This window comes from Toxorhynchites rutilus, chromosome 3 (genome assembly GCF_029784135.1).
Source record: "Toxorhynchites rutilus septentrionalis strain SRP chromosome 3, ASM2978413v1, whole genome shotgun sequence".
NCBI classification, from domain to species: domain Eukaryota; kingdom Metazoa; phylum Arthropoda; class Insecta; order Diptera; family Culicidae; genus Toxorhynchites; species Toxorhynchites rutilus.
In genome coordinates this window covers 250,387,494-250,412,582 of record NC_073746.1, presented here as the reverse complement: position 1 = coordinate 250,412,582, position 25,089 = coordinate 250,387,494, and the positions used below count along the sequence as shown (strand labels likewise).

Genomic DNA, 25,089 nt, shown 5'->3' with positions numbered 1-25,089 from the left:
ACGCGTGACCACAGTGCAAGTCGAAGGAAATTTCTCTGAAGAAAAATCGAACTTGATGTGAATGATATATTCGACGTCATCGCTTACCTGGGGAACGTGAAGTACCCGGTCTCTTGCCATTCGTTGAATTCTAGCATGAAGTACGTCCCGTCTTTCATTATGAGTACGAAAAGAAGTTTTTCACTTTTTTCGCCGGAAAGAAGTTTTTCACCAGCACCTCAAGCTGCTCCTTCTGGGTGATTGCCTACTGCTCAGATACGGCCGGTCTCGTCTGACGCTGTCCATTTTGGCCAGATTCTTCTCCATCGTTTGGTCGGTTGCTTCGATCTCCCGGCTCAAGGAGCGGCAAAGAGATGATATACAAGATCGGCTATATTTGGCGGACACAAAGTGCATCAGGATGTTGCTTGACAGTGCGAATCAACAGCCTTGAATCATTTTTGTTGTAGGCTTAATAAACGTAATGTTTAAAGAAAATTTGTTCCTATAAGTTATCTTTCATCGCCATCCGAAAGCAAACGTTAACACTAAAATCGATAAAAAATGAATCAGAATTTTCGAGCATTCCATTTGGTAATTTGAAGACAATTGTAGAATTTGAATCGAACTCTGATTGAGCGAGTGATTTTTGGGCGTAAACAAATCCTAAACCACCGAAAAATCACAATCGAGTGCCGATACTCAGAAAGAAATAATACTGATGGTTTATGTTCACATAAAGTATATACACAACGTTTTGTTTTTTGTGTCCCGCGTTAGATCTCTGACCATCTGGTCACACTTTATCCTAAGGTGAGGCCGTTTCGTCACTAAGTTGGTTTGGAGAGCGATGTATGAAAACAGTACGGAAGAAAGCAGAGGGGAATTATTTGCTTGAAGCGTGAAAGAGACAGACTGATCACGAGCGAGCTTGGCCACAAGCATTTTGTGTTTTGTTTACAAACAAGACAGTAGACTTCCAGTATAGCTGAAGAGTGGTTTTAGCAAGTTGGCTCACCTTAGGATATACTTCTAGGCGCCTTGGTTAAAGAGTTAATGCGCGCCCTGTTAAAAATCAGTCCCCTGGAAGCAGGCCCTGCTAGTGAACGACTACTGTAGAATAATCTCCATAATCTCCCTCACAAACACGGATGTTACCACCAGGGGTTAGACATCAATTGAATATAGGCTGCCCAAAATCAAAATCAATATGACGTCATTTGTTTACCAACATATCATTTGCGAGGATTGAAATCGTTGAAATCCCGGAGATAGTAAAAATAAAGGAAAATACGCTGCTTTATTCCTAACTGCATGAGCGATTTTCATATTCCGGTTTCACATGGAGGTGTTCACATTTAACATGTAGTTTAAAGTTAGCCACTATTCGACTATATAACTGGACCGAGTTGTAAACAACAGTAATTGACAGAACCGAAATGTCAGTGAACCGCAGCAATATTAAGTACACTGGCAATATGAGGGATTTGACGTTTTAGTCATACTCCTGGTTACCTAGCTTCAGCCAAGGAGCTGGAATTGACAGGTGGTTCGTTTTCGACAGTATGATGATAAGGCATGGAAGATGCGAGAGGGGATAAAAAATTACAGCGACTATTTTTGTTTATAAACAAAGCAGGTCTAATTTTTATGCTACATAGCGGTCCACACCAACATATACATACGCTGGGCCGGTTTCAATCGAACTAGCTGTTGTGTCTTACAACCCGCACGATCAGGTGAGTCTCCAGCTAAAGCAGCAGTCGCCGGGAAACGCTATGCATGGATATCCACAGCGTATCGCTATCACTCAATCCTAATGGGTCGCCAACGACTAATTCCACCAAAGCGAATGGAACTTAGAGCAGTACGCCACAAGCCCGCCGGTAGTGACCCTTTCATATACCCACTAGCAAAGCTCCCACAATCGCTGAATTGCCAATCCCAGCAGCAACAGCAACAACCCTCACGTTCCGTAAAACAGCAATGCAGACAACAACTTGCAGCAGTCACCGAAACAACAATGATGCCAACAGCGTAAACAAAACCAACGTTTATGCGCAGCAAACACATAGCGGTATGCACTCATCATTGCATGCCATTCGTTATCCTCTTTCTCGGAAAACTCTAGCCGTTCGTTTGGTCGCTGTCAATTCGAACTCAAATAATGGCTGAACAGCAGTTCTGACATAACGTTCCACTTTATTATATGGCCTTGGCTTCAGCACTGTACATATGTAATCGTGAGAGGATGCTATCTATTTTCGCGCCAAATTTGAAGCAAACTCACAGCATTTTGAATTCCGTATTCTGACAAGTCGGATATGTCAACGAAATGTAAACAAAAAAATATCTTGCGGAACCAGCATTCTTATGCGCCGTATATCAAATATTTGGGTTGGCAGACGCTTTTGCTGAGAATGAGCATTGATCCGGTAGGTAACTCAGATTTGAGCCATCACGTCCGCTTTAATTACTGCCACAATCGACCCGCGTATCGTAAATCACGAAAATTGACCGCAGTGAAGGTAAGTTGTGCTTTACAGTTCGTGTTAACGTGATGTATCCAATTTTACCTTTCAGACCTATTCGGTAGCATGTGAATCTTGTCATTTGTTAGTGTTCGGAGTTCCACAGATTAACTTACTACGTGAGCTCAAGAGCGAACTCTGTCGTCATGGTTCAGTTGAATTGATACAAAACGTCACCGAAAGTATCAGAGCTGCCGGAAACAGTAAGTAACTACGCGTATGCTTGTACCAAAAAAGGCTTCTATCGTGATATATGCAGGAGTTACAGGTTTCACGCGTATGTTTCATTATATATATTAGGCTGTCAAAAAGACCTGCGGTATTTTTTTTGAATTTTCATTTGTTCATAAAATTAGTTACAATCATCTGTTTTAAGTCAAATATTCGCCGTTTTCTTCGATGACTTGTTCCCAAGATGCCAACTTTATAATACCCCTGTTATAGAAGCTCGCTTCCTTATTGGCAAAAAACTCGGATAGCCAATTTTCACAGGCCTCTTTTGTGGCTAACTTCTGACTACCTAGCTCGTTCGCCATGGACAAAAACAGGTGGTAGTCACTTGGTGCAAGGTCCGGACTATACGGGGGATGTAAAAGAACCTCCCATCCGAGCTCCCGGAGCTTCTGGCGCGTCACCAAAGAAGTGTGTGGCCTGGCGTTGTCCTGATGGAAGACAATGCGGCCTCTGTTTATCAAAGATGGCCTCTTATTTATGAGTGCTACCTTCAAGCGGTCCAGTTGTTGGCAGTACAGGTCCGAATTGAGCGTTTGGCCATAGGGAAGCAGCTCATAATAGATTATTCCTTGACAATCCCACCAAACATACAGCAGAACCATCCTGGTCGTTAATGAGAGCTTGGCCACCGTCTGAGCCGCTTCAGCGGGCTTCGACCACGACCGTTTGCGCTTCACGTTGTCGTAAGTGACCCACTTTTCATCGCCAGTCACCATCCGCTTCAGAAACGGGTCGAGTTTGTTGCGATTCAGCAGCGATTCACATGCGTCGATACGGTCAAAGATGTTTTTTTGCGTCAACGTGTGTGGTACCCATACATCGAGCTTCTTTGTGAATCCAAGCTTCTTCAAATGGTTAATAACGGTTTGATGACTTATCCCCAGCTCTTGGCCGATGCTACAGCTGCTACTATGCCGGTCTTTCTCGGCTAATTCAGCGATTTTGTCGCAATTTTCGACGACAAGCCTTCCAGAGCGTGGCGCATCTTCGACGACCTCTACACCAGAACGAAAACGTTGAAACCATCGTTGTGCGGTGGAAATGGAAACTGTATCGGGTCCATAAACTGCACAAATTTTATTGGCAGCTTGAGATGCATTTTTGCCTTTGTCATAGTATAAAGTGACCAGATGGTCAGAGGTCTAACGCGGGACACAAATAACAAAACGTTATGTATATACGTTATGGGAACATATACCATAGTTTAGTGAGTCTGAACTGATATGCACTGTTTGCCAAATGATCCACTCATTGAAAAAATCGCTTTCGTTCGTTCAAATATGATCTTTCAGGAACCATTTCCCCCAGCGGTATTCTATTGTTGTTATGTGCTGCAAATCACGACACAAAAGAGAACGAGACAACTCTGTATCGGCTCGCACTTTATTGCACACCAGCATGCAAGCAAAGCTATCATATACGCTTTCGGTGCAGAAAGCTTATTTTCTTCTTTGTCTCTAACATATGCATATCGACCTCTCCATGCATCATGAAACAGCAGGATCGTACGGACCACGCAAAGCGAAAGATTCATATTCAGCTAATGTAGCAGATCCTGATTTTTAAGTCTCAGAGAGTGCAAACTATATGATTATTTAGCTCGATAGAGGCTAAGGGAAAGGTAGTCAGATTATATTTTCCATTTTTAACGCCGCTATCCTTGAAATGTGTATATTCATATAGAACGCATAGTTTTACTAGCAACACCGCTCCAGTGAGAAGCAAAAACCAAAGGATTGCTAAGATGGCCGTCTTTCTGTAGCCAGCATAGACACTCATGAGCATAGAAATCATAACCTGAAATTAAAAATGAAGTGCTCCACGCGATCCTGTAGCAGTGATTTTAATTGCAAATCGCCAAGAAAGCTTCCGGATAGGTATCAAACATCGCTGGTTAAAGGAAACTATCCAACGTAATCAAATATTAACATATATGACTCCAAACAGTAAACAATATGTGAGCCCCCTTAGCGCGAGCCCTGCTTTATGCTGCCTACGCTCAATTTGCATTGGTTGGGATAGGGTTGCCATAGCCCCGGCAAAAACTCTCGCGTTTTATCTCTTTTCCCATTCGCTGCTCTCCGCAAATGGTGACGTAATGATGACGTAATTTTTCTTGTATCATTTATTGCTTTGCACTTTTCTGTGCAGTGGGTTTCGCTATAGTAAAATGGGACGATATATGCGGTTCAAACTTATATGCAGGCTTCGAAAATAGTGTGCCATGTTTGATACAGCTCGAATATGCAAACAACAGTCTTCGTTCCTCTCTTAGTTTAATCACTAAATGTTACACAAGTGATTACTTACATTCATACAAGTATCTGAATGATCCTCTCATATTTGGTTATATGTTCGTGAGAGTTTACTTGCATGACACATTGTGTATCATTCGATTTTGATCGAAATCCAAACACTGCTGATATGTATTATTTTGACGTAGGACTACGTCTTTCATTTCTATACCGGGGTGTAAAATCAAAGTTTCAAAAACGAAAGCGTTACGCCGGAGACCGAGATTTTGAGTGTTAATAGCTCCTAAACAACTGAACGAAATGGTATGATAAACACTTCATTCGAAAGATAAAATGTCTACGCGTTCTATACTTGTTACTTTCTGATCCAAAAACTTGTTTCAATAGTCTTAAATTTGCTTTCAAAATAGGCTATTGAAATCACCAATCGGTATATAAGCGAGCGCCGCTCGGAAATCCACTCAGTTCTAATTGAACAGCGATTGGAGCATGTTGTCGCTGTTGTGGTGAAGCTCTTCATTTATCATGAAAGCGCGGATGAACGGTGTCACCAAGAGCCTGTTTGTGCACCTTAGGCCAGAAGGGAATCCATCAGGAGGAGAGTGATGCTACAAACGGTTCCCCGGGAAAATCTCGAAGCAGCCGCTACACACACACACATACACGCACGGAATTCTTTCCGTTTGGATCGAGAAAGATCCGGAAAATAATCTGCCAGTTCCTCTAGGAATTTAAAAATACATTCATGTGAAAGAATTTATTTGAATGTTTTTTTTCTATCCATGTAACACTGTGACCAAATATGTTTCAATCAAGTGCTATTAACAGATGGTTATCGAGTTAGCATTAACCACTGGTGGGCTTCCAGTATCGAGGAAAATGTGGAAATATCTAATCGTTACTGAAAATAATTTGCCAGTTCCTCTGGGAATTTAAAATTACATTCATATGAAAGAGTTTATTTTAATGTTTTCTATCCATGTAACACTGTGACCAAATACATTAGGTTTTGTGATTTTTCAATCAATCGCAATCAACAGGATAGCTTCTGAAGATTATTCTTCCCCATCAGTAGGATATTTCCGTATCCAATATTGGATGCATAAAACCTTGTGCCTCCAACGTAACGCTCTCGTTTTCGAAGTTCTCCAAATATTCATTCATTCAGAATGAATTCAGATTCAACTACATACAAATGATCTCTAAATCAACGATAGTCCTACGTCACCCTTGCGGTTATACCATAGATATAACCCACTTCCTGTTTTTTCTAAGTATCGGCACTCAGTTGTGATTTTTCGGTGGTTTAGATTTTGTTTGCGCCTGAAAATCACTCGCTCAATCAGAGCATTTACGCCTGGCAAGCACGATTCGAATTCTACAATTTTCTTTGAAAAAGAAATTACGAATATTACCGAATGGAATGTTCGAATTTTTTCTTAAATCTTTCGTTTATTAAGCCTAAAACAAAACTTATTCAAGGCTGTTGATTCGCAGCAGCAGCACTGTCAAGCAACTTGATGATTTTTTCATACTGCAAGCTCCACCCCACAGCGAAGGAGTTGGACATCCTGAGGCACTTTGTGTCCGCCAGATATAGCCGATCTGGTATTTACAACAAGATATCCCTGCTGCTCCTTAAGCCGGGACATCAAAGCAACCGGCCAAACGGTGAAGGAGAATCTGGTCAAACTGGACATTTTTATGTGGAAGCGTCAGATGAGACCGGCCGTATCTGAGCAGCAAGCAATCACTCAGAAGGAGTAGCTTGAGGTGCTGGTGAAAATCCTCTTTCCGGCCAAAGAAGTGAAAAACTTCTTTTTCACTGGTGAAAAACTTCTTTCCGTGCTTATAATGAAAGACGAGACGTACTTGATGCTAGAATTTAACGAATGGCAGGGGATCGGGTACTTTACGTTCCCCAGGTAAGCGATGACTTCGAATATATCATCCACACCAACTTCTCGAAGAAGGTCCTTCTCTGACAGATGTGAAGCGAATGTCCAAGCCGCTCTTCTTTCTAATCATATTGTGAACGGGGAGATATATAGTACGAAGTGATTGCCGCAAGTTGCGAAGGTGATGTGGTCTTTATGCCAAATCTGGGATCAGCCCATTATGCCAAAAGATCACTGGAGGATGGATCGGCTGGAGATAAACATTGTCGCGAAGACCGCCAACCTTCTCAACACTCCCCAGCTGCGACCATTAAAAACTTGTGGGTGAACGGACAAAATGTAGAGACAGTCGTCCACCAAAGCCACGAAAATGTAAAAAAACACGCCGACATACATCTTTTCACCGACCATGGTTGAGGTTCCGACCAACTTCCGTAAGACCGCCCAGCGCTTCATTCACGATACTTCATCAAACAACCCTCCCTCTTTCTGTCGAGTATAGACTAGTTTCTCCGGCTGATTTAAAACGTTAAGCCCTGACCGAGCTAGAGGACCAAAGATGATCTTTTCGTTTGACTCGCGTTGGTCCCTGCGGATCAATAGGGGACTTTTATAAAAATCATTTTCCATTTTTGTTGCTGTCGCTTTCAGTTGACACTCTCTAAACAAAAAGCCCACTGTCGGTGCGATGAACCCAGCTCAACGTATTAGTCTTAGGATGTATCAGAAGCGCTCTTGAACAGTGCCAAATAAAAGTTTGTTTTTTGAGGTTCATCCATTTAAGAAAATCAACATGATTAGATTGTGATATTGAAATATACTGATATCGCGGGACATTTTCGTTTCTTTTGCCAAACGCGGGACGTAATCTTACGCGGGACATTTTGTTGAAATGCGGGACTGTCCCCAAACAAAAAACAAAACGTTATGTATATGCATAAACCATAGTTTAGCGAGTCTAAACTGATCAGTATTGTTTCTTTCTGAGTCATTTTTCGTCGATTTTAGTGTTAACGTATGCATTCAAAAAAAATGGAATAATTTCGAATGGCGATGAAAGATAATTTATAGGAACAAATTTTCTTTAAATCTTACGTTTATTAAGTCTTAGTTAAGTTAAGACAACAAAAATGATTCAAGGCTGTTGATTCGCAGCAGCAGCACTGTCAAGCAACTTGATTATTTTTCCATACTGCAAGCCCCACCCCACAGCGAAGGAGTTGGACATCCTGAGACACTTTGTGTCCGCCAGATACAGCCGATCTGGTATTTACAATATCATCTCTTTGCCGCTCCTTAAGCCGGGAGATCGAAACGGTGGAGAAGAATCTGGCCAAAATGGACATTTTTATGCGGAAGCGTCAGACGAGACCGGCCGTATCTGAGAACCAGGCAATCACCCAGAAGCAGTAGCTTGAGGTGCTGGTGAAAAACTTCATTCCGACGAAAGAAGTGAAAAACTTCTTTTCGTACTCATAATGAAAGACGAGACGTACTTGATGCTAGAATTTAACGAATGGCAGGGGCCCGGGTACTTTACGTTCCCCAGGTAAGCAATGACGTCGAATATATCATTCATATCAAGTTCTTGAAGAAGGTCCTTCTCTGACAGACGTGAAGGGAATGTCCAAGCCGCTCTTCTTTCGAGTCATATGGTGAACGGGGAGATATATAGTACGAAGTGCTTGCCGTAGTTGGGAAGGTGATGTGGTCTTTATGCCGAACCTGGGATCAGCCCATTATGCCGAAAGATCACTGGAGGATGGATCGGCTGGAGATAAACATTGTCGCAAAGACCACCAACCTTCTCAACATTCCCAAGCTGCGCCCGATAGAAAACTTTTGGGCGATAAGCCAAAATAGAGAGACAGACGACCCCCAAAGCCACGAAGAGGTAAAATAACACGTCGATATACATCTTTTCATCGGCCATGGTTCAGGTTCCGGGCAACTTCCGTAAGACCGCCCAGCGCTTCATTTACGATACTTCATCAAAGAACTCTGCCTCTTCCTGTCGAGTATACACTAGTTCTTCCGGCTTATTTAAAACGTTAAGCCCCGAACGAGCAACGGAACCAAAGATGAACTTTTCGTCTGACTCACGTTGGTCCCTGCGGGTTGATAGGGGACTTTTTTAAAAATAAATCGTTTTCCAATTTTGTTGCTGTCGCTACCAGTTGACACTCTCTAAACAAAAAGCCCAATGTCGGTGCGATGAAACCAGCTCAACGTATTAATCTTTGGTACATTTGAAGCGCTCTTGAACAATCTGCCAAATAAAAGTTTTTTTGAGGTTTATCCATTTAAGAAAATCAACATGATCAAATTGTGATATTGAAATATATTGATATCGCGGGACATATTCATTTCTTTTGGCAAATGCGGGACGTTTCGCGGGACGGAATCTTACGCGGGACATTTTGTTGAAATGCGGGACTGTCCTGCGTAACGCGGGACGTCTGGTCAGTTTATCTATGAGTTATATGCTTTGAAAACAAACTATAGATAGTGACGAATGAACTAAAAAAGTTCAAAGTCTCCATAATTCAAGACAACAACAACAAGTTATTGGAATCACGAACTCTATGAATATGGGTACCTGCATCAAATTTCATTTTAGAGGCGAATGAACTGAAAAGTTCGAACTCTCTTAAAGCCAAAAAGAAGAAGAAGAAGAAATTCCATTTCAATCATGATTAATATGCGTGTGATGCAAGACACGGCTCACTCTTCTCCCACTTCTCTTTACGTTTGATGATTGTAGAGTGAAAATCGTTGCTGACGTGCGTCGAGGGAGAATGAATTGTCTTTCTCAAGACAGATGCAGAAGGAGTTTGGAGTAGAGTTCTTCCACAAGGACCCTTCTCAGAACTAGATGCGAATGGATTGAAGATGTTTAAAGCCTTTCTAATATAGAAAAAGAATGAAGACAGATTGTCGTTCGCTTTGTGCACAACATCGTCGAACAACTTGTATGAAGCGAAGGATCAATATTCAGCATAAGATATAATCACGCAAAATTGCAAAATTTATTCTTCGCTTACTCTTGTTTGGCCTATACATTGCTTGTCACTAATTTCAAAACTCTTTTTTTTTTTTGTATTTTGTATATCATTGTTTTTGTTTTTTTATACCATGTTCTTTTTACCATATACCATACCTTTTATTTTGTAATTTGTATGTAATTTCCAATAGACAAAATATCTGTCGCTTCCAATCAGTCTGTATAAATTTTGCGCTCGCTCTGTCCTTCCTCACAACACTCATTACGGCTACTAGCTCGACTAGTTAGTAATTCGAGGAAGATTTCACTCTGAAGACACCAAATGTGGCTCCTAGTCTCTAGTGAAGATAAGGGGGGTGTCTTTATTGGACGCTCACGGTAGGCCGGATCACGTAGAAGGCACAACTGAAGGGATGCGTCTACTGATCTACCGGTGGTACCACTCTTCTGGATTTGGCCGGGCAGAGGCAGATAGGAAAGAAAAATAGGAGGGAAGAAGGATTAAATAGGAAATTTTCGGATTCATATACTCACTGGCTGCTCCTGTAAGTTTTCCTGGCTGTCCTTTTTTCCTGGCGGGGCCGACTTCTAGGCTGTGATATTAGGTTACGATGTTAGCGTGGTTTTCTTGTGACCCACGACGCTCCTCCGTCCGTGGTCGGATTATAAGTGCTTTATTCATTCCGAGTTTGTTCTTTCTATGCAAGATTTTCCCTATATTTACTTATCTAATGCCAGAAAGGAAAGGGAAAAACAATTATGTTCTAATTGTAACCAGACGGGTGAACTAGGGATGTTTGTTTAGGCGCACGCGGATGCAACAACATTTCTATTGCTAGCTACATGCGCCGGTCGATAAGCGATCAGCTCCGCCTAGATATTCTTATCCTTACCCTAGTTTATTTCCTTTCTGTCCAGCAGTCTTAAAACACCAAGACCGTAGAGCAGCAATTACATTTTGTTACACCAATCCCTTCGAGAGGGATTCCTTGGACCTGCTTTCATTGCTTAAGCGAGCTATTTGAGGTTTCTCCCGTCATTCGTCATTTACACGGAGATAAGCTCCGTGATGCCTAAACCAAGGCGCCTAGAAGTATATCCTAAGGTGGGCCAACTTGCTAAAACCACTCTTCAGCCATCTTGGAAGTCTACTGTGTTTTGTTTGTAAACAAAACACAATACGCTATTGCCGAAGCTCGCTCGTGATTAGTCTGTTTCTTTCACGCTTCAAGCAAATAATTCCCCTTCTGCTTTCTTCCGTGCTGTTTTCATATACCGCTCCCCTCACCAACTTAGTGACGAAACGGCCTCACCTAGTACCATAGACCCGTCTTGGCCTAAACTTTATTGCATTCATTGCATATGGTGCGTTAAGTCAATCTATGCGGCCTGCTATTGTTTACTTTTCATCCTTCTTACATTTGTTCATGATAGAGCGCGGTCTGAACGCGGAATGAAACACGCTCTAAAATATCGTGATTCTTGCGGTGACAACCCACTTTCCGTTTGAGAAATTGTTAAGTGAACAATGTTTTCCGGTGAGCGTCGAGTGGGAATGAATTGTCTTTCTGAAGATTCATTGTACCCCTAATAAGTTCCCGAAAAAGGTAATCTTACGTTGATCGCACTTGATCGAAGAAATTACAAAATGAATGTACTTTAACGCAGTATTTTTTAAACTCTTACACTTCAAAGCAATTTTAAGTTCTGAAAAGAACTGGATTTGATCTGCTGAAAACAAAACCAAATCTATCTTGTTGTGTCGCGACGGTAGTTTTTTTCCAAGCCGCTGGTGATTTCTTTGGCTTCGACTTTTCCGGCTTCTGTACAGCGGTTTTTTGAGGATGTTGTAGACTTATGCTTCACTACCGCTGTACCGGTAGTAGCAGGATCTTTCTTCTTGTAGAAGAATTGAATTTTTCGACAGAGGTTGCTGTTTTCTTCTTCCCGGTAGCAGCGGCAGATTTATTTTCCAGCAGCGATGTCCTTTTTCGGCTTCTTCTTGGCAGCTGTCTTCTCGCTCGACGCCCGCCTGCAATCGATGCTGACTCAAAGTTCACCAATCGGAGAGAATTGTGTGTGTGATGGCTGTTTTCAAGGTCCAGCCTTCATCCTAAACTTTTTTTCGTAGCCGCTGCTCATTTATTTCGCTAATCCCCAGAAACAGTAGCCTTTTCGATACTGGCGCTTTCTTGGCCGCCTTCTTAGCAGTAACATTCTTCTCTTCGATGGACTTCTTTTTGGCCTTAGGCGGAAGTTTGAACGAACACGACGCACCAGCGCCCTTCGTTTGCACTAACAGGCTCTTGATGACACCGTTCATCAGCGCTTTCTTGATGAACGAAACCTTTTCGTTGGCAACGGAACCATTAGTGAAGATATGATGGAAGCCTTCATACCGGAGGATTTCCGACTTTAACTTTGGTTCAATACGGAAGGATATATTAAGAGGGGAGGGAAAATGGGTCTAATTTTGGTTCTAGGTAAGGAAGCTATGGAAGGAAGGTTGAAGTTGGTCAAGGAGTGTAGTAGTTGGTTGGCTCTCAGTACCAGGGGTACATCTTCGTGACCTTTGAGGCAAGCCATAGCACAACTTTAGTACCACACAGCTCGTCAAATAGTGCTTGAACAGTAGCTGACCACTGTCACTGCAGAGGTAGGACTGGTTATGAATACTCCGGAGGCAGTTCTGAAAATTGTGTTGTACAACTGACATAGCTTCTTATCAACATGATTATCTCTGCTAAAAAGGCCAGCGTCATAGAACATTTTGGATAGAAACCAGCAGTTAACGATTTGCATGATAGATGTCCTATGAGCACAAGGAATTCTAGATATAATCGTTCCGATAAACCGTTTAACCGAAGTCTATAGTGGTGATTAAAGCTGAGCGTTCGGTAAAGATAAACCCCAAGAATCTCAAGAGATGTACCTTCTACTATAGTGCTGTGATTAGCTATGAGTTTTGGTAACTTGCTGATTTTTTTCTATTGTTGCTTATGTGTAGGAATTGGGTTTTTTTGGGGAAATTGTGAGGTCTGTTTCATTTGCCCATTCTGCAACGGAGTTGATGGCGGATTGAAATTTTCTCCTGGCTATCGGTTTGCCAAAACCAAAACATGAACATAGGGTAGAATATTGACGAAGAGGGATTGCATACAGATCAAGAACAAAATAGGAGAAATAACTGACCCATGAGGAATACCGTTCTCCAGGATCCTAATCCCGGAACGGTGGTTGCTGATTATGACTCTAAAGCTTCTGTCATCTAGGAAGCTTTGTACGTAACGACCTATGTGACCTTTGATTCCGCATTCCTCGAGAGATTTGAAAATTGGGACATGCCAGGCACGGTCGTATGTTTTTGATAGATCTAGAGACATGATGTCACCATGCATGCATCTTTCTATGTAGGAATTAAGGAGATTCTCAAAGTCGGTGAAATAATCTTCTACTATTATTGGGGCGAACAGCAAACTGGCGATCGTTGAGTAGACCACGAGGCTCCATCATAGTGATGATTCTTCTGTTAATCATCATCTCAAGAGCCTTATCTATACAGTTCATTAGCATGGTAACGGTAACTGTCGGCAACAATTCTGTTTTTACGGAACTTCGGAAGAGGAACCATTAGTCTCTGAGTCGATATCCGAGCTGACACCTGCTTTTATACAGATTGTTGTGATTTCAATAGTTTGCTTCCAAAGCAATTTTTGAGCTATTGAAACAAGTATAACGCGTAGACATTTTATCTTTCACATGAAGTGGTTATCATAACATTTCGTTCGGTATTAACACTCAAATTCTTGTTTCTCCAATGTAACACCCTCGTTTTCGAAACTTTGAACTTACACCTCAGTATAAAAATGAAAGACGTAATCCTACGTCGAAAACATCTTCATTGATCTCATGAAACAGCACTTTAATTTATAACAAACCCTTGTCTCTTCCAGTAGAAATAGAACCCTTCACTGACGTGTTCCATGTAAAGTTCGAGAAAATAGAGAAAGCTCGGCGGGCGAAGAAAATTGTGGATGCCAAAAATTTCTACGGAGGAATACTACACATTTCCTACGCACCGGAACGGGAAACAATTGAAGAACTACGACACAAACTATACCAAAGAAAAGGGGAGATAGAATATAGAGTGCAACGAAACCGACAGCAAGAGCAACAAACAACATTGAACAAGAATTCAGTGCTACCAAATTCGAGCAGTTTGCCTCCCTCAAAGCGCTTTCGAGCTGTGTGAAATTGTAAAGTACATACTGGAAACACTGTTACGAAACAATAGATTGCTAATACTTTGTGTTTCTTGTAAACCACAATCGACACACGAGACGTGTTAGATCGTTGGAAGTCATGAAAATTCCAAGCGAAGTAAATCAGCTAATGTTCTCTCCTATATTTTTGTAATTTTTTAACAAATCATATTTTGTAGGTTCAATGTAAAACCTGCTCCCAGGTGTTTTGCTGCGCAAAATGTCGCTTGAAACACGAGGAAAACTACCACCAGGAAATGCACGCTATCCGGCAAATTTGCTATATCTGCAACAACCGACCGTTTCCGCTGCGTATCGATACCAAAGTAACCCCGAACAACTTGTTGATTGAACACATTCTGCGGGAACATTTACCTTTACGTTGTAACCGATGCACAAAGGTGAGTTGCTTATCGGAAAAAATAACATCTCCGAGCAATGGATTTCACAACCCGGTTAACTTATTTCCTTGCAGGTGTTCCACACGGCTGCTGATTTCAAATCGATTGCTCGCTGTCATATAAGTGATAACTCCAAAGACAATGCATGCCACCTGGAACATAACCATAATATTCCAACAATTTTGGAAACCGCCACGGAAATGTCGAGCGAGTTTCACGAAATGGAGAACAAAGAAAACATCGATGACAACTGTTCCACGGATCGTTCCGGCGCCAGTAGTGGATGCGCTCCAACTACAGCTATTAAGCTAAAAAACATGGCCCTTCTGACCACGCCGCAGGTGCCAAATGAGAACCGTAACAATTTAGAGGAACATGGTGAAGGAAATCAGCCACTGCTGACCCCGCTGTCGATGATAAACCTGCGTTGGAAGAGGAAAAGTCGTCAAAGCTTCGATAGCTTGCTGTCTACAACGAATAATCTGTCAGCTGTCAATGCTTCTGAAAGTGCAGTTCATGTTCCTTCTAGTCCAGGGAAGAAGCTTGCCCGTACCACGTCGACACCAATGATTCATGGATGCCCGGTGCGTTCGAAAGGAGTCAACGAGTCATACACATGTGCAATGGGACAAATCTCGAGTATTCACAGCAATAGTGGCAGTGAATCAGACTCCAGATCGGACGATATAACACCCGCTTCATCAACTTCGTACGAAATAAATAAAGTTCGTGCAATCATACGCAGCCGAACCAAAGTTGCCGCTACTCCATTGCGACAAGTGATGTCAAAAAGTATCCAAAGGGCAATCGTAGAACATGGTTATTATTCGAAGATGGTAGCACCTGGTACACAACGAAAAATGAGCTTCAACTCAACTGCTAGCAGTGGCTTCAATAGCACAACCAATTCTCCTTCACGAGCACCGTTGGATCTACGAACTACTCCAGTTTTGAAGAGGTCATCCAGCGAATCTTCGTGCGGATCCCACAATCAAACCAAGATGGCATCGTTGACCAAAGCAAAGAGTGAAGACTCTAGTTGTACAACGCTTGATGAAACAAGTCAGATGAGTTCCGTCTTCTATGACACGCATCAAAATTCTGATTCACTAAACGACAGCAGCAATGTGGACCAGGAAAATCGTGATAATCATAAAATAGTCGAAGAAATCGCAACCAATCGCAGCGAAAGCAAGAAACTAAAACCAATTCCGAGCTCCTATCATGACACTCCAAAGACGACGGGTGGAATGCTGAAAAAAGTGATTTCTTTCACATCACCCGAGACGACAGGCCATCGCAAGAAAGACGACTCAGATCCGGACGATACCAGCGATGTTTGGTCAACACCTTCTTCGATTCCACCGCGCAGTTACAGCTGCTCTGCAGTTGGGAATTCTCGTTTCGATTCCCTCATGACAGATGATACCAGTGACACATCAGATGACGTATTCTTACCTCCTCTGAAACAATCCAAATCATGTAAGCAACTGAAACTGGACTCCCCGGCACCACCGAATACCGGAAAACTCTGGACCATTGTATCGAACGTCATACGGCTGGCTTCACGGACAGATGAGATCGAAGAAACACGCACCAGAATTAACCCCAGCAATTCAAATGGTTCCGAGAGTGATACAAAACTTTCGACTACACTTGTACAGAAAGCTGCATCGTTTGCGGGTTTCTTGAAGAATCATCTGCCCGGTAGTCGATCGCACCGATCCGCCGAACAAAAATCATCCTCCGAATCCGACGATTTCTCGTTGATTGTACAGAAAGGAGGAAAAAGGCGTCGTACAACATCGGTCTATGCGAAGCCTTACGATACGATTGGGAATGCAGCTACGGTGCGTGTCAGCTCTAGCCCGGTAGCCAAACGAAAGCGTATACAAGGGAGACAGCCAATCGAGCGCATGAGGCAGAACAGTTGGAATAATAGCGCCAGCTATCGCATGGGGGAGTACTAGATAACAATGCAATGAAAAGTTCCTCAGCGTGAAGCTGGGATGGCTCACGATATTTTTTCTGATACCCAATGAGGATAAAGTATTCAAGTAAAGATATCATGTGATTATGTATTTACCGTTAATATCAATGTTTACCTGTGCCATATCTTATATTATTATCATTCGTATTTTTAAACAAGATTTATTATGAAAGCTGGTACTAAAGAATAATAACTCGCAATATTTTTGTTTATTAAAGAATTTTGATGAAAGGAATGATTAGTTGTTGCCAAATCCTGGTGGGTAAAGCACATTAATTTTTGTTTTGTGTTCTAAAGGTTCACTTTTACGTTCTATTTCAAAAACACGTCTTCTTAGTATAGAAACAATTGTGTCAAGTACGAAAAATTCCTGGGGTGTTAAAATTAGCAATGCTTTGGTTTACCTGAGGGAATACATCTTCCCGATTATGACAAAGTGTTCTAGCATCAATTTATTGGTGGTAGTTTTTTCAGGAGTCCTTCAAATTTTAATCGATTACTACCCCAAATATCTGTCGATTTCTTTATCGTATTCGAGCAAGGCTGAGCATTTAGTAAACTAAAGGCCTGTATCGTAGAGGAAATAGACTATCAGGAGGTACACCGAATTACAGTAGAATCTCGATTATCCGATTATCGCTGTGCGGGTTATTCGCAAAAGCGAGATATATAGGCCTTTCCGAACTTCGTCAGTGATTGGTAGGATTTTTTTCCTTTTGGTTTGGTCATGGCTTTCACATTTTCTGACCACTGTTTTTTTTAGCCCAAAGAGAAATTTTTAACCCGAAGTATCCCCTTGTGAACGTTTCATATTGATACGCTCAACCACATGCCCCAACCGATCAACCAAAGTCCCGAAAAATTTCGCAAACTGCACCAGAAATACAAAACGCTATGCGCATTCCTAAACTGAACAACTCGCAATCCGCGCCCTCACGCTTTTGTCGGCATGACGATTTCAAGAAGTGATGATAATTACACATGTGCATACGCAAAGTTTCGGACACGGTACCAAAAATTGCTACATGCAGGCTTACTGTGGTAAATGTGCTGGGGATCATTCCACTGCGTCCTGTGGTCTAGTTGATGACCAAAACCGAAGTGTGCTAATTGTGACGGTGAACACCAAGCATCCAACCGATCGTGCTCTAAGAGAACTGAATTCATCACCATCCGACAGAAGGCGACAACATCTAACCAGCCTGGTCGACGCAAGCGTAACGTTCGTCCCCCACCGTTTATCTCGGATGCAGAGTATCCTGCTTTCCAGCAACGCCATCAGGTCCCGAATTTAAAACCGTCAGCGTAACCTCAACAACCTCAACAGTCAACAGTCAGCGTAACACCTATACATCTCCTGCTACTAACCAAATAGATGAAGCAGCCCGCAATCGCCGTTCAGCATAGCCCCGCCTCGCAGCTGCTGCCACTCAACCGAATCAAGGGCACTCTTCCACCCCTCGTATGTCATACGCTGATGTAGCCGCTGGTATAAACACGGACAGTTCGATATTTACCACACAGGAGACATTCACTCCTGTGGTAGAAGTCATCACCATAATGAGACGCACCTCAAAACCATCGAAGCCATCGGTATCGAGGTTCGCACATCGCTCGGACCAATTATCATCATTGCGGCATACTATCCTAAGCAAGTCAACATCAAGGACGGTTCAGCCGCACTTCTACGTAACGACTTGGCTAAGCTGGCTCGGCAGCGGGCGAAGTACATCATCGCAGGAGATCTGAATGCACGGCATGAGATTTGGGGTAACCGAAGGCAAAACCGGAACGGTATCATCCTTGCGGAGGACTTGGACACTAGCTATTACAACATCTTGGTGCAACAAGAATCTTCTGATCAACAGTTCACTCCATTCTGGACATTTTCCTGACCAAAATGGTCATCTCCGAGGATCCACTCATCTTCGAGGAAATGTCATCCGACCGCTACCCGGTGGTGCTTAAGTTGAGTGCCACTGCTGAAACGGTGGCCAATCATTCCCGACAAAACTATCACCGTGCAAACTGGTGCGAGTTCCAGCGCGTTGTTGATATCAACATCACCCCCGATCAGCCTTTAGATTCTCCAAAGAATATCGACCTGGCGGTGAAATCCTTTCAACGAGCGATTGCCACAGCTCGGTTCCGGTCCTACATTATCAGGTAAGTATATCTCTCCAAATAGATAGCACCACCAAACATCTTATTCGTTTAAGAAATGTGTATCGACGTCAGGCCCAGCGTACTGGCGATCGGAACAAAAAGATTAGTTCTACCAATCTTTCTAGCATAATCCAGGAAAGGATTCAAGAGCTTCGAAATAGAGAATTTCGTAATAAACTTCGTTCTGCCTCATTCGAAACCTTTCTGATTCTTGACTAAAGTTTTAAAAAATAAACAAAAGCCTTTCCCTCCGCTCTTCTCGTCAGATGGTAATCATGAGGGTAACATACTATTAATACCCATTGAAAAAACGAACGCTCTGGGGCAACAGTTTGTGTCGTCTCACAATCATGGGCACAACATCAGTGCTCACGAACATGCCATCATTGAGGGAGTCTCTGAGGTCGAATGATCGGAAAGCTTTATTCCGGAGGGGTCACGAGTCACTGCTGATGAGCTGATAGGACTTATCATAGGATCTAAGAACTTGAAGGCCCCCGGTTTTGACAACACTTTCAACATCGTGCTCAGGCATTTGAGCCGCGGCTCATTTGTTTTGGTAGCGAAAATTTTACAATAACAGTCAATTTCGATAGTAATGGGATTTTTTCACTGAACGCGATGATGACTATCAGTTTCATTTGCCACTTCGTTGAAACTGCCCAAAAGGTGTCGTGAGCTCCGCGTATCAGGTTTAATTCAGTTTCGTCGCTTTTGCTTTCCTGTGTGGGTTCCGTAAAGGAAGATCCACCATACATCAACTCTCTAGAGTTGTTAACATCATTCAGCGGAATAGGTCGATATCCAGGACGACAGAAATGACGCTTTTGGACACTGAAAAGGGCTTCGACAATGGGCCCTATTATAGAAATCGAATCGAGGATTCGATACAATCACTATCACTATCACACCGAGTAAAATCTGGAATTATAGAAATCGAGGAAAACTGCTCGATTCGTTAGCAAGCTCGAATGTCAGCGGTTGTGATGAAATATTTTGAAACAAGCTTGAAATGTTTCACGAAGCACTATAGAAAGGATGCCAAATCTTTTTTTGAGGTATCTGCTATGAAAATGTATTTCCAAAAGTGTTAATATGGTTATGTTTTGGAGAAAACTGATATTCCTTCAACGAATGAAGCTTAATAGGCGTAATGCATGCATGGATGTGTAATAAAAACGATATCATGGAACAATTTGCTTTACAAAAATATAATTATTAGAAAATGAATCTTCTCATTTATTTTCACAACTGCAATCTATGGAATTCCGTAAGGTCACACATAAATTCCACTTTTTTAAGGAAAACATTTTTTTTTATGTAATTCTCTTTTAGTGTCGATTTCTTGTTGTAGCGGCGTCAATAGCATTATTGTATTGGGCCACCACCTTTGGCCCTGAATTCTCGCTCGTTGTGTGCTAGTGTTTATTTTCTTTTCACCTCATGTCAATCCAAATCTGTAATTTAAAAAAATCATTATTGTTTTGCAAGACATTTCAGCTTTAGCATATGGTATAGAAAGTTCGGTATAGTATAGCAATAAAAAAGAAAATTGCTGACAAAAGTAAAACGTACTAACATACGCTAGCAGGAATAAGACATTTTTAGGTAGGAAATTCGTTTGATAGTAATTCAAATAATATGATAAAATTTACTTATGAAGTTGTATGTATCGTAGAAGAAACACTTACTTTCTGGAATTCTGAACCAAGACGCATTGATGGTATCAGCGCATTAAGCTCCTCACTGAATTCCTCCCACGTTTCCTTAACCGGGATTTTATTTGAACTTCCTCCACAAATACCTCGAGCAATGTTTACATTCGCTTCCATTGGTTCAACGAGTCGTTCAAACAGGTGGTGATTTGTCTGTCCACTCGTTTTCAGCCACTGAAATATGTGCTGGAAGTAAATTCTGCATTGTAAATTATAACATAATTAATATGAATAATGTTGGATTGAACAATTACCTTGTATAGACTATTCTGGCAGCACCGTAAAACAAATACTGATCAAATCAAACGAACATGTGTTGAAAATTGCATATATTCAAGCGTTTCTGAAATGTTTCCTAAAGGTAAATATCAGGGACGCAAACCAAAACAAAATAATTCTCTGAAGATATGTAACAAGTGAACCAAACAATTCGAAAAGTTCTGACACTTGCATCGATAGCTATCACTCGCTCGGTGCTATCGAATTGCTCGATTTCTATAATAGTAAAATAGGTCTAACGAGCAAAATTCTTATCGCCTCGATTTCTATAATAGGGCTCAATGTATGGCACGATGGTCTGGTGTTCAAGCTACATCAATACAATTTTCCGATGTATCTGATTAAAATAATCAAAAACTATCTCTCTGATAGAGCATTCCGGGTGTCCCTGTATAATGTGTGTTCAGAGCAATTCAACATAAATGATGGTGTACCCCAAGGAAGCATTCTTGGGCGCATTTTAAATAACATATACACTGCAAATATTCCACCGCTTCCCGGTGATGGAACACTGTCTCAATTCGCTGATGACACCACGACAATGCTTAAGGGTCGCGTAATCAACGCTTTGACTCGCAAATTACAGGGCGGCCTGGATGCTCTAACAGAATATTAAACACAACAACGTGAGAATTCGGTTCGACGACTCCCCTATTGAATGGTATAAAGAAGTCACCTATTTAGGACTCACATTGGACAGTCATCTAATTTTCAGATCTAACGTTGATAAAACCGTCAAGAAATGTAACATATTACTTCGGTCCTTGTACCCCTTAATTTGCAGGAACTCGAAACTGTCTATAAACATATACTCTATCCTGTCATTGAAAATGTCGTTCCTGTTTGGAAGGCTGTGCCTGGATACAAAAACTCCAACGCGTTCAAAACAAGATTCTTAAAATCATACTAAATTTGCCACCCTCGACGAGAACAACAGAGGTATATAGTAGTTTAAGGTCTTAGGTTAAGTAGGTAGTTTAATTATAACAATTATATATATGTATTATATGTATTACTCAAAAACGTATAAGAAATAAAAATGAATTTATGCAAAAAATAATGCGCGCGATAGTACGGAGGACAGCAAGCTGTGAGCGGAAGTGGAAGACGAATGCGTTCGAAAAGGATCTTTTCGTAGAAGCACTTCGTCTAGATAGCGGAGCTGCAGACTGGAAGACAGTAAAGTTCACAGATCTATTGGTGAGAGCTTGCCAAACTATCATGCCGAGAAAAATAGAACTAAGAAGTAAACGACGCCCCGTTTACTGGTGGAATGAAACACACCGCAGTCTTCGCGCTAGTTGTCTCCGAGTTAGAAGAAGGGTCCAGCGAGCAAGAAACAGTGCTGACAGAGAGGTGCAGTGACACCCGTCGAATCTTGTCCCGAGAATCTGAAAGTCATTGTCGAGGGATTATTCCGTAGGCATGATCCAACGACTTGACCACCCACACCGTACGAAGAGAATTCTGCTGAGCGTTCACGAGTCTCCAACGAGGAACTGGTAGTAGTGGCGATAAGATTGCAGATGAAGCAAGCGCCCGACCCCGACGGAATCCCCAATGTGGCCTTGAAAGTGGCAATGCAGGCGTCCCTGGTCATTCAGAACAGTGCTACAGAAATGTCTGGATGATGATTACTTTCCTGAAAAATGGAAGATACAAAAGCTAATGTTGTTGCCGAGATCAGGAAGCCCCCGGGAGATCCATATATGTCTGCTAGATACACTCGCTAGAAACTGCTAGAAACTGGTTGATAAGGTTATTTGGATTTGATGTTGGCTTCGTCCGGAAAAAAATCGATTTAGCCCACAAAAGTCCTGAAAAAAACAGAAAGAAATCGCCTCTCCACCCCTTCTCGACACTCTCGTGAATCTCGATGCAATATTTGTTGTCGCAGATGCTCCAAAACGCAGTGCTTTCAACCGAGTTGAACGTCGGATGGCTCCCCTTTCTCGGGAGATAGCAGTGTGCTGTGCCGATATCCTCATTCCCACACTAGACCGTATGTTGCCAATAAAACTCCAATCCATTCATTCTTCCATTTCCATGTCATAAACCACCCAATGTGACACACTCTCCTTCCCCGAATCCATACTCATTATTTGTAACGTGAGAAGTCCCAAGCGCCCCTAGCGCTAAGCGACATGACTCACTAACCCACATCTGTTTACCATTCACACAAAGTGCAATGCTCAGCTCTCCGCATCGCATTGCGACCTGACCCACATCTGTTCACTATTAACGAATGGCACATAGCATAGCGTAACTATAGCTATCTCCCTTTTGGAAGTATTGAACTATTCATTATATACACTAGGCTAAGAACTTTCTTGCAAACAAAACGACGGAAATAAAAGGAGTCTAGTAAAAACCTTAAACGCGTTGAGTCTGGTGTTGTCCGAAACCCTCTCTGCCCAATTCGATTCACCAAACAGGATATGGCGACCGCGTACGGAGTCTAAGTCTTCGGGAAAAGACTTAGTACCACGATAAAAACCTGCGTATAAAGTATTAAGCAAAAAGTGCAAAAATTTGCGACGTGGCAGTGATGGTACTCGATTCGAAAAATACGAATCAGAACGGCGACCCGCAGGTCACCGTCATACAAAACCAGGAGCAACACAGCCTGGACCACGAGGCCCACAGTCTAAAACTGTGGCTAATCCTGACATTAGTGGTGATCCAATTGGCGATCACCCTGTACAAAGCGTATAAAAAACGTGAGAAAAGAATTGCCCTGAGCGCGGCCCGTTCAGTAGCAGCAATGAACACGGTGTAAGTGATTAAAGTGCGTCTCGATGAAAAACGTTTACGAGCAGCACTAAGCAGTGCAGCGTAGCCGAAAATAATGAGTGCTACCAATTGCCGAATGGCGATAAACTTGATAAACCACTGTGCTTATGAATTGGAAACTCAGTTTTAATATGTGTGAATCGTGAATCTAAACCTGAAATCGCACCATTGCGTTTATGAATTGGAAACTCAGTTTTAATATGTGCGAACCGCGAAGCTAAACTTGAACCCGCACCATCGTGACTGTGAATTGGAAGCTGAACTTGAACCCGCACCATTGTGACTGTGAATTGGAAGCTCAGTTTTTAATATGTGTGCCTACGTTTGACGGAATGAGTTTCAGCGCCCCGGAGCCCCGCAGTAGAACATCCCGGAAATGAAGGAGCAGTGGACCCAGCAAGGAAACTGAACGATACGGCGTAAGTCTTCATAAAACTTAGACGATTAATTAAGGAAAGTAAATTTTTTTTTAACGTTAAATGTCACGTAAAGAAATATGACGAAATTTGTAGATACCGTATCAACCGTCCACACTAGCGTGAAATTATATATATATATTTCTATTATCGGTAAATTTATTTACGTATGCCTCAACCTACGCTATTCATAATAACAACTCGAAAAAGAATCCCACACGTTTGCATCAATTAGTGCATTTATAACTATAGGGACCCCTAATGTAAACGTACCATAAGATACAAACAAAAATAGATCAAATGAAACTACTACTCGACGAGCTAAGGAAAACTTACAACGATTTAAAAGCAAAGGATCAACATAGATCTTCGAAAAGAATATTGAACAAACAGATAGACAAAGCAAACAAGTTAATCAATAAGCTATCAAAAATAGAAGACACAGTCGAGGGCCATTTGATTTTAGAAAAAGGGAAAGAACTCCATCAAGCCATTAAGCAGCTAGTGGAGCAGAAACGCAAACACGAAATTTTATCATTCAAAGCAGCTGCCACAGCAGTTCTATTTACTAAGAAACTAGAGAAGATATCAAAAATGGCGCAAGCTTTAGAAATAATCAAAACGATTCCGATACTAGTTCCCCATTATAATGGTGAGGGGGAAAAGTTAAACAGTACGATTGCCGCTCTTAATGCGTGCAAATCGTTAATTAACAACGATAACCATACAACGGTTTCATACTTCCTCATGAACGGATGTCATTTGGACGAAAAACTCAAAACAATGGACCCGGAACTAGCAACATTTTGAGTATGCAGGGGAATCGTAAGTTGATGTGTGGAACAGTCTAGTGATCCCGTCAAAGCAGAACATATTGTGTCCGCAAACTCCGAAAATCGACGAAGCGGAATTAGTACGATATTCAGACGAGCGGTTTACTCATCACGTAGTTTGCAAGTAGTGAAATGTAACGACAGGAATTTCTGCATTGAACCAAGCAGTAGTTACTTTTATATAAATCAACATCAATTTATACCAGATCCTCTCTGCTAAACGCCAAATGGTCTGAAAGTACCATGTAAGCATTAATCTTCCGTCCAAATAGCATTTTTAGCGTTACGTATTTTGTGTACCACGCCTTATGACAATTGCACCGATAGTTTTCA

The 25,089-nt window shown here is 41.9% G+C and overlaps 2 protein-coding genes and 1 long non-coding RNA gene across 4 annotated transcripts in view; 2 read left to right on the top strand and 1 right to left on the bottom strand.

The window, feature by feature from the left end:
• The first annotated feature begins 1,723 nt into the window (after positions 1–1,723).
• LOC129774786 (RNA-binding protein 48) lies at positions 1,724–14,153 on the top strand. 2 transcript variants are annotated; one of them, XM_055778749.1, is made up of 3 exons: positions 1,724–2,507; positions 2,563–2,713; positions 13,858–14,153. In XM_055778749.1, exons 1-3 carry the CDS (start codon positions 2,304–2,306, stop codon positions 14,151–14,153), a joined length of 651 nt encoding a protein of 216 aa, XP_055634724.1. In that variant the 5' UTR covers positions 1,724–2,303. The 2 variants fall into 2 exon arrangements, with proteins under 2 accessions (XP_055634724.1, XP_055634723.1); XM_055778748.1 differs by having other exon boundaries at positions 1,735–2,507; positions 13,855–14,153.
• Positions 9,937–11,705, bottom strand: LOC129774788 (uncharacterized). Its single transcript, XR_008742770.1, has 3 exons — positions 10,795–11,705; positions 10,436–10,629; positions 9,937–10,348 (listed from the first exon to the last, which is right to left on the bottom strand). It is a non-coding gene; the product is annotated as an uncharacterized LOC129774788 (long non-coding RNA).
• The window catches only part of LOC129774783 (mitosis initiation protein fs(1)Ya), a 55,406-nt gene continuing 44,459 nt past the window's right edge, over positions 14,143–25,089 (top strand). Inside the window, exons 1-3 of the mRNA XM_055778744.1 lie at positions 14,143–14,281; positions 14,343–14,564; positions 14,639–23,926. Of these exons, the coding sequence (XP_055634719.1) occupies positions 14,264–14,281; positions 14,343–14,564; positions 14,639–16,534 (2,136 nt within the window). The 5' untranslated portion in view covers positions 14,143–14,263 and the 3' untranslated portion in view covers positions 16,535–23,926. The remainder of the gene's footprint in view (positions 14,282–14,342; positions 14,565–14,638; positions 23,927–25,089) is intronic.

Bases quoted from the DNA above. Each gene is read 5' to 3' on its own strand.
- LOC129774786 (XM_055778748.1), top strand. From the start codon at position 2,304: ATGTCAACGAAATGTAAACAAAAAAATATCTTGCGGAACCAGCATTCT. The intron at 2,508-2,562 runs GTAAGTTGTGCT...TTTACCTTTCAG, and splicing joins GAAAATTGACCGCAGTGAAG to ACCTATTCGGTAGCATGTGA. The intron at 2,714-13,854 runs GTAAGTAACTAC...TGTCTCTTCCAG, and splicing joins TATCAGAGCTGCCGGAAACA to TAGAAATAGAACCCTTCACT.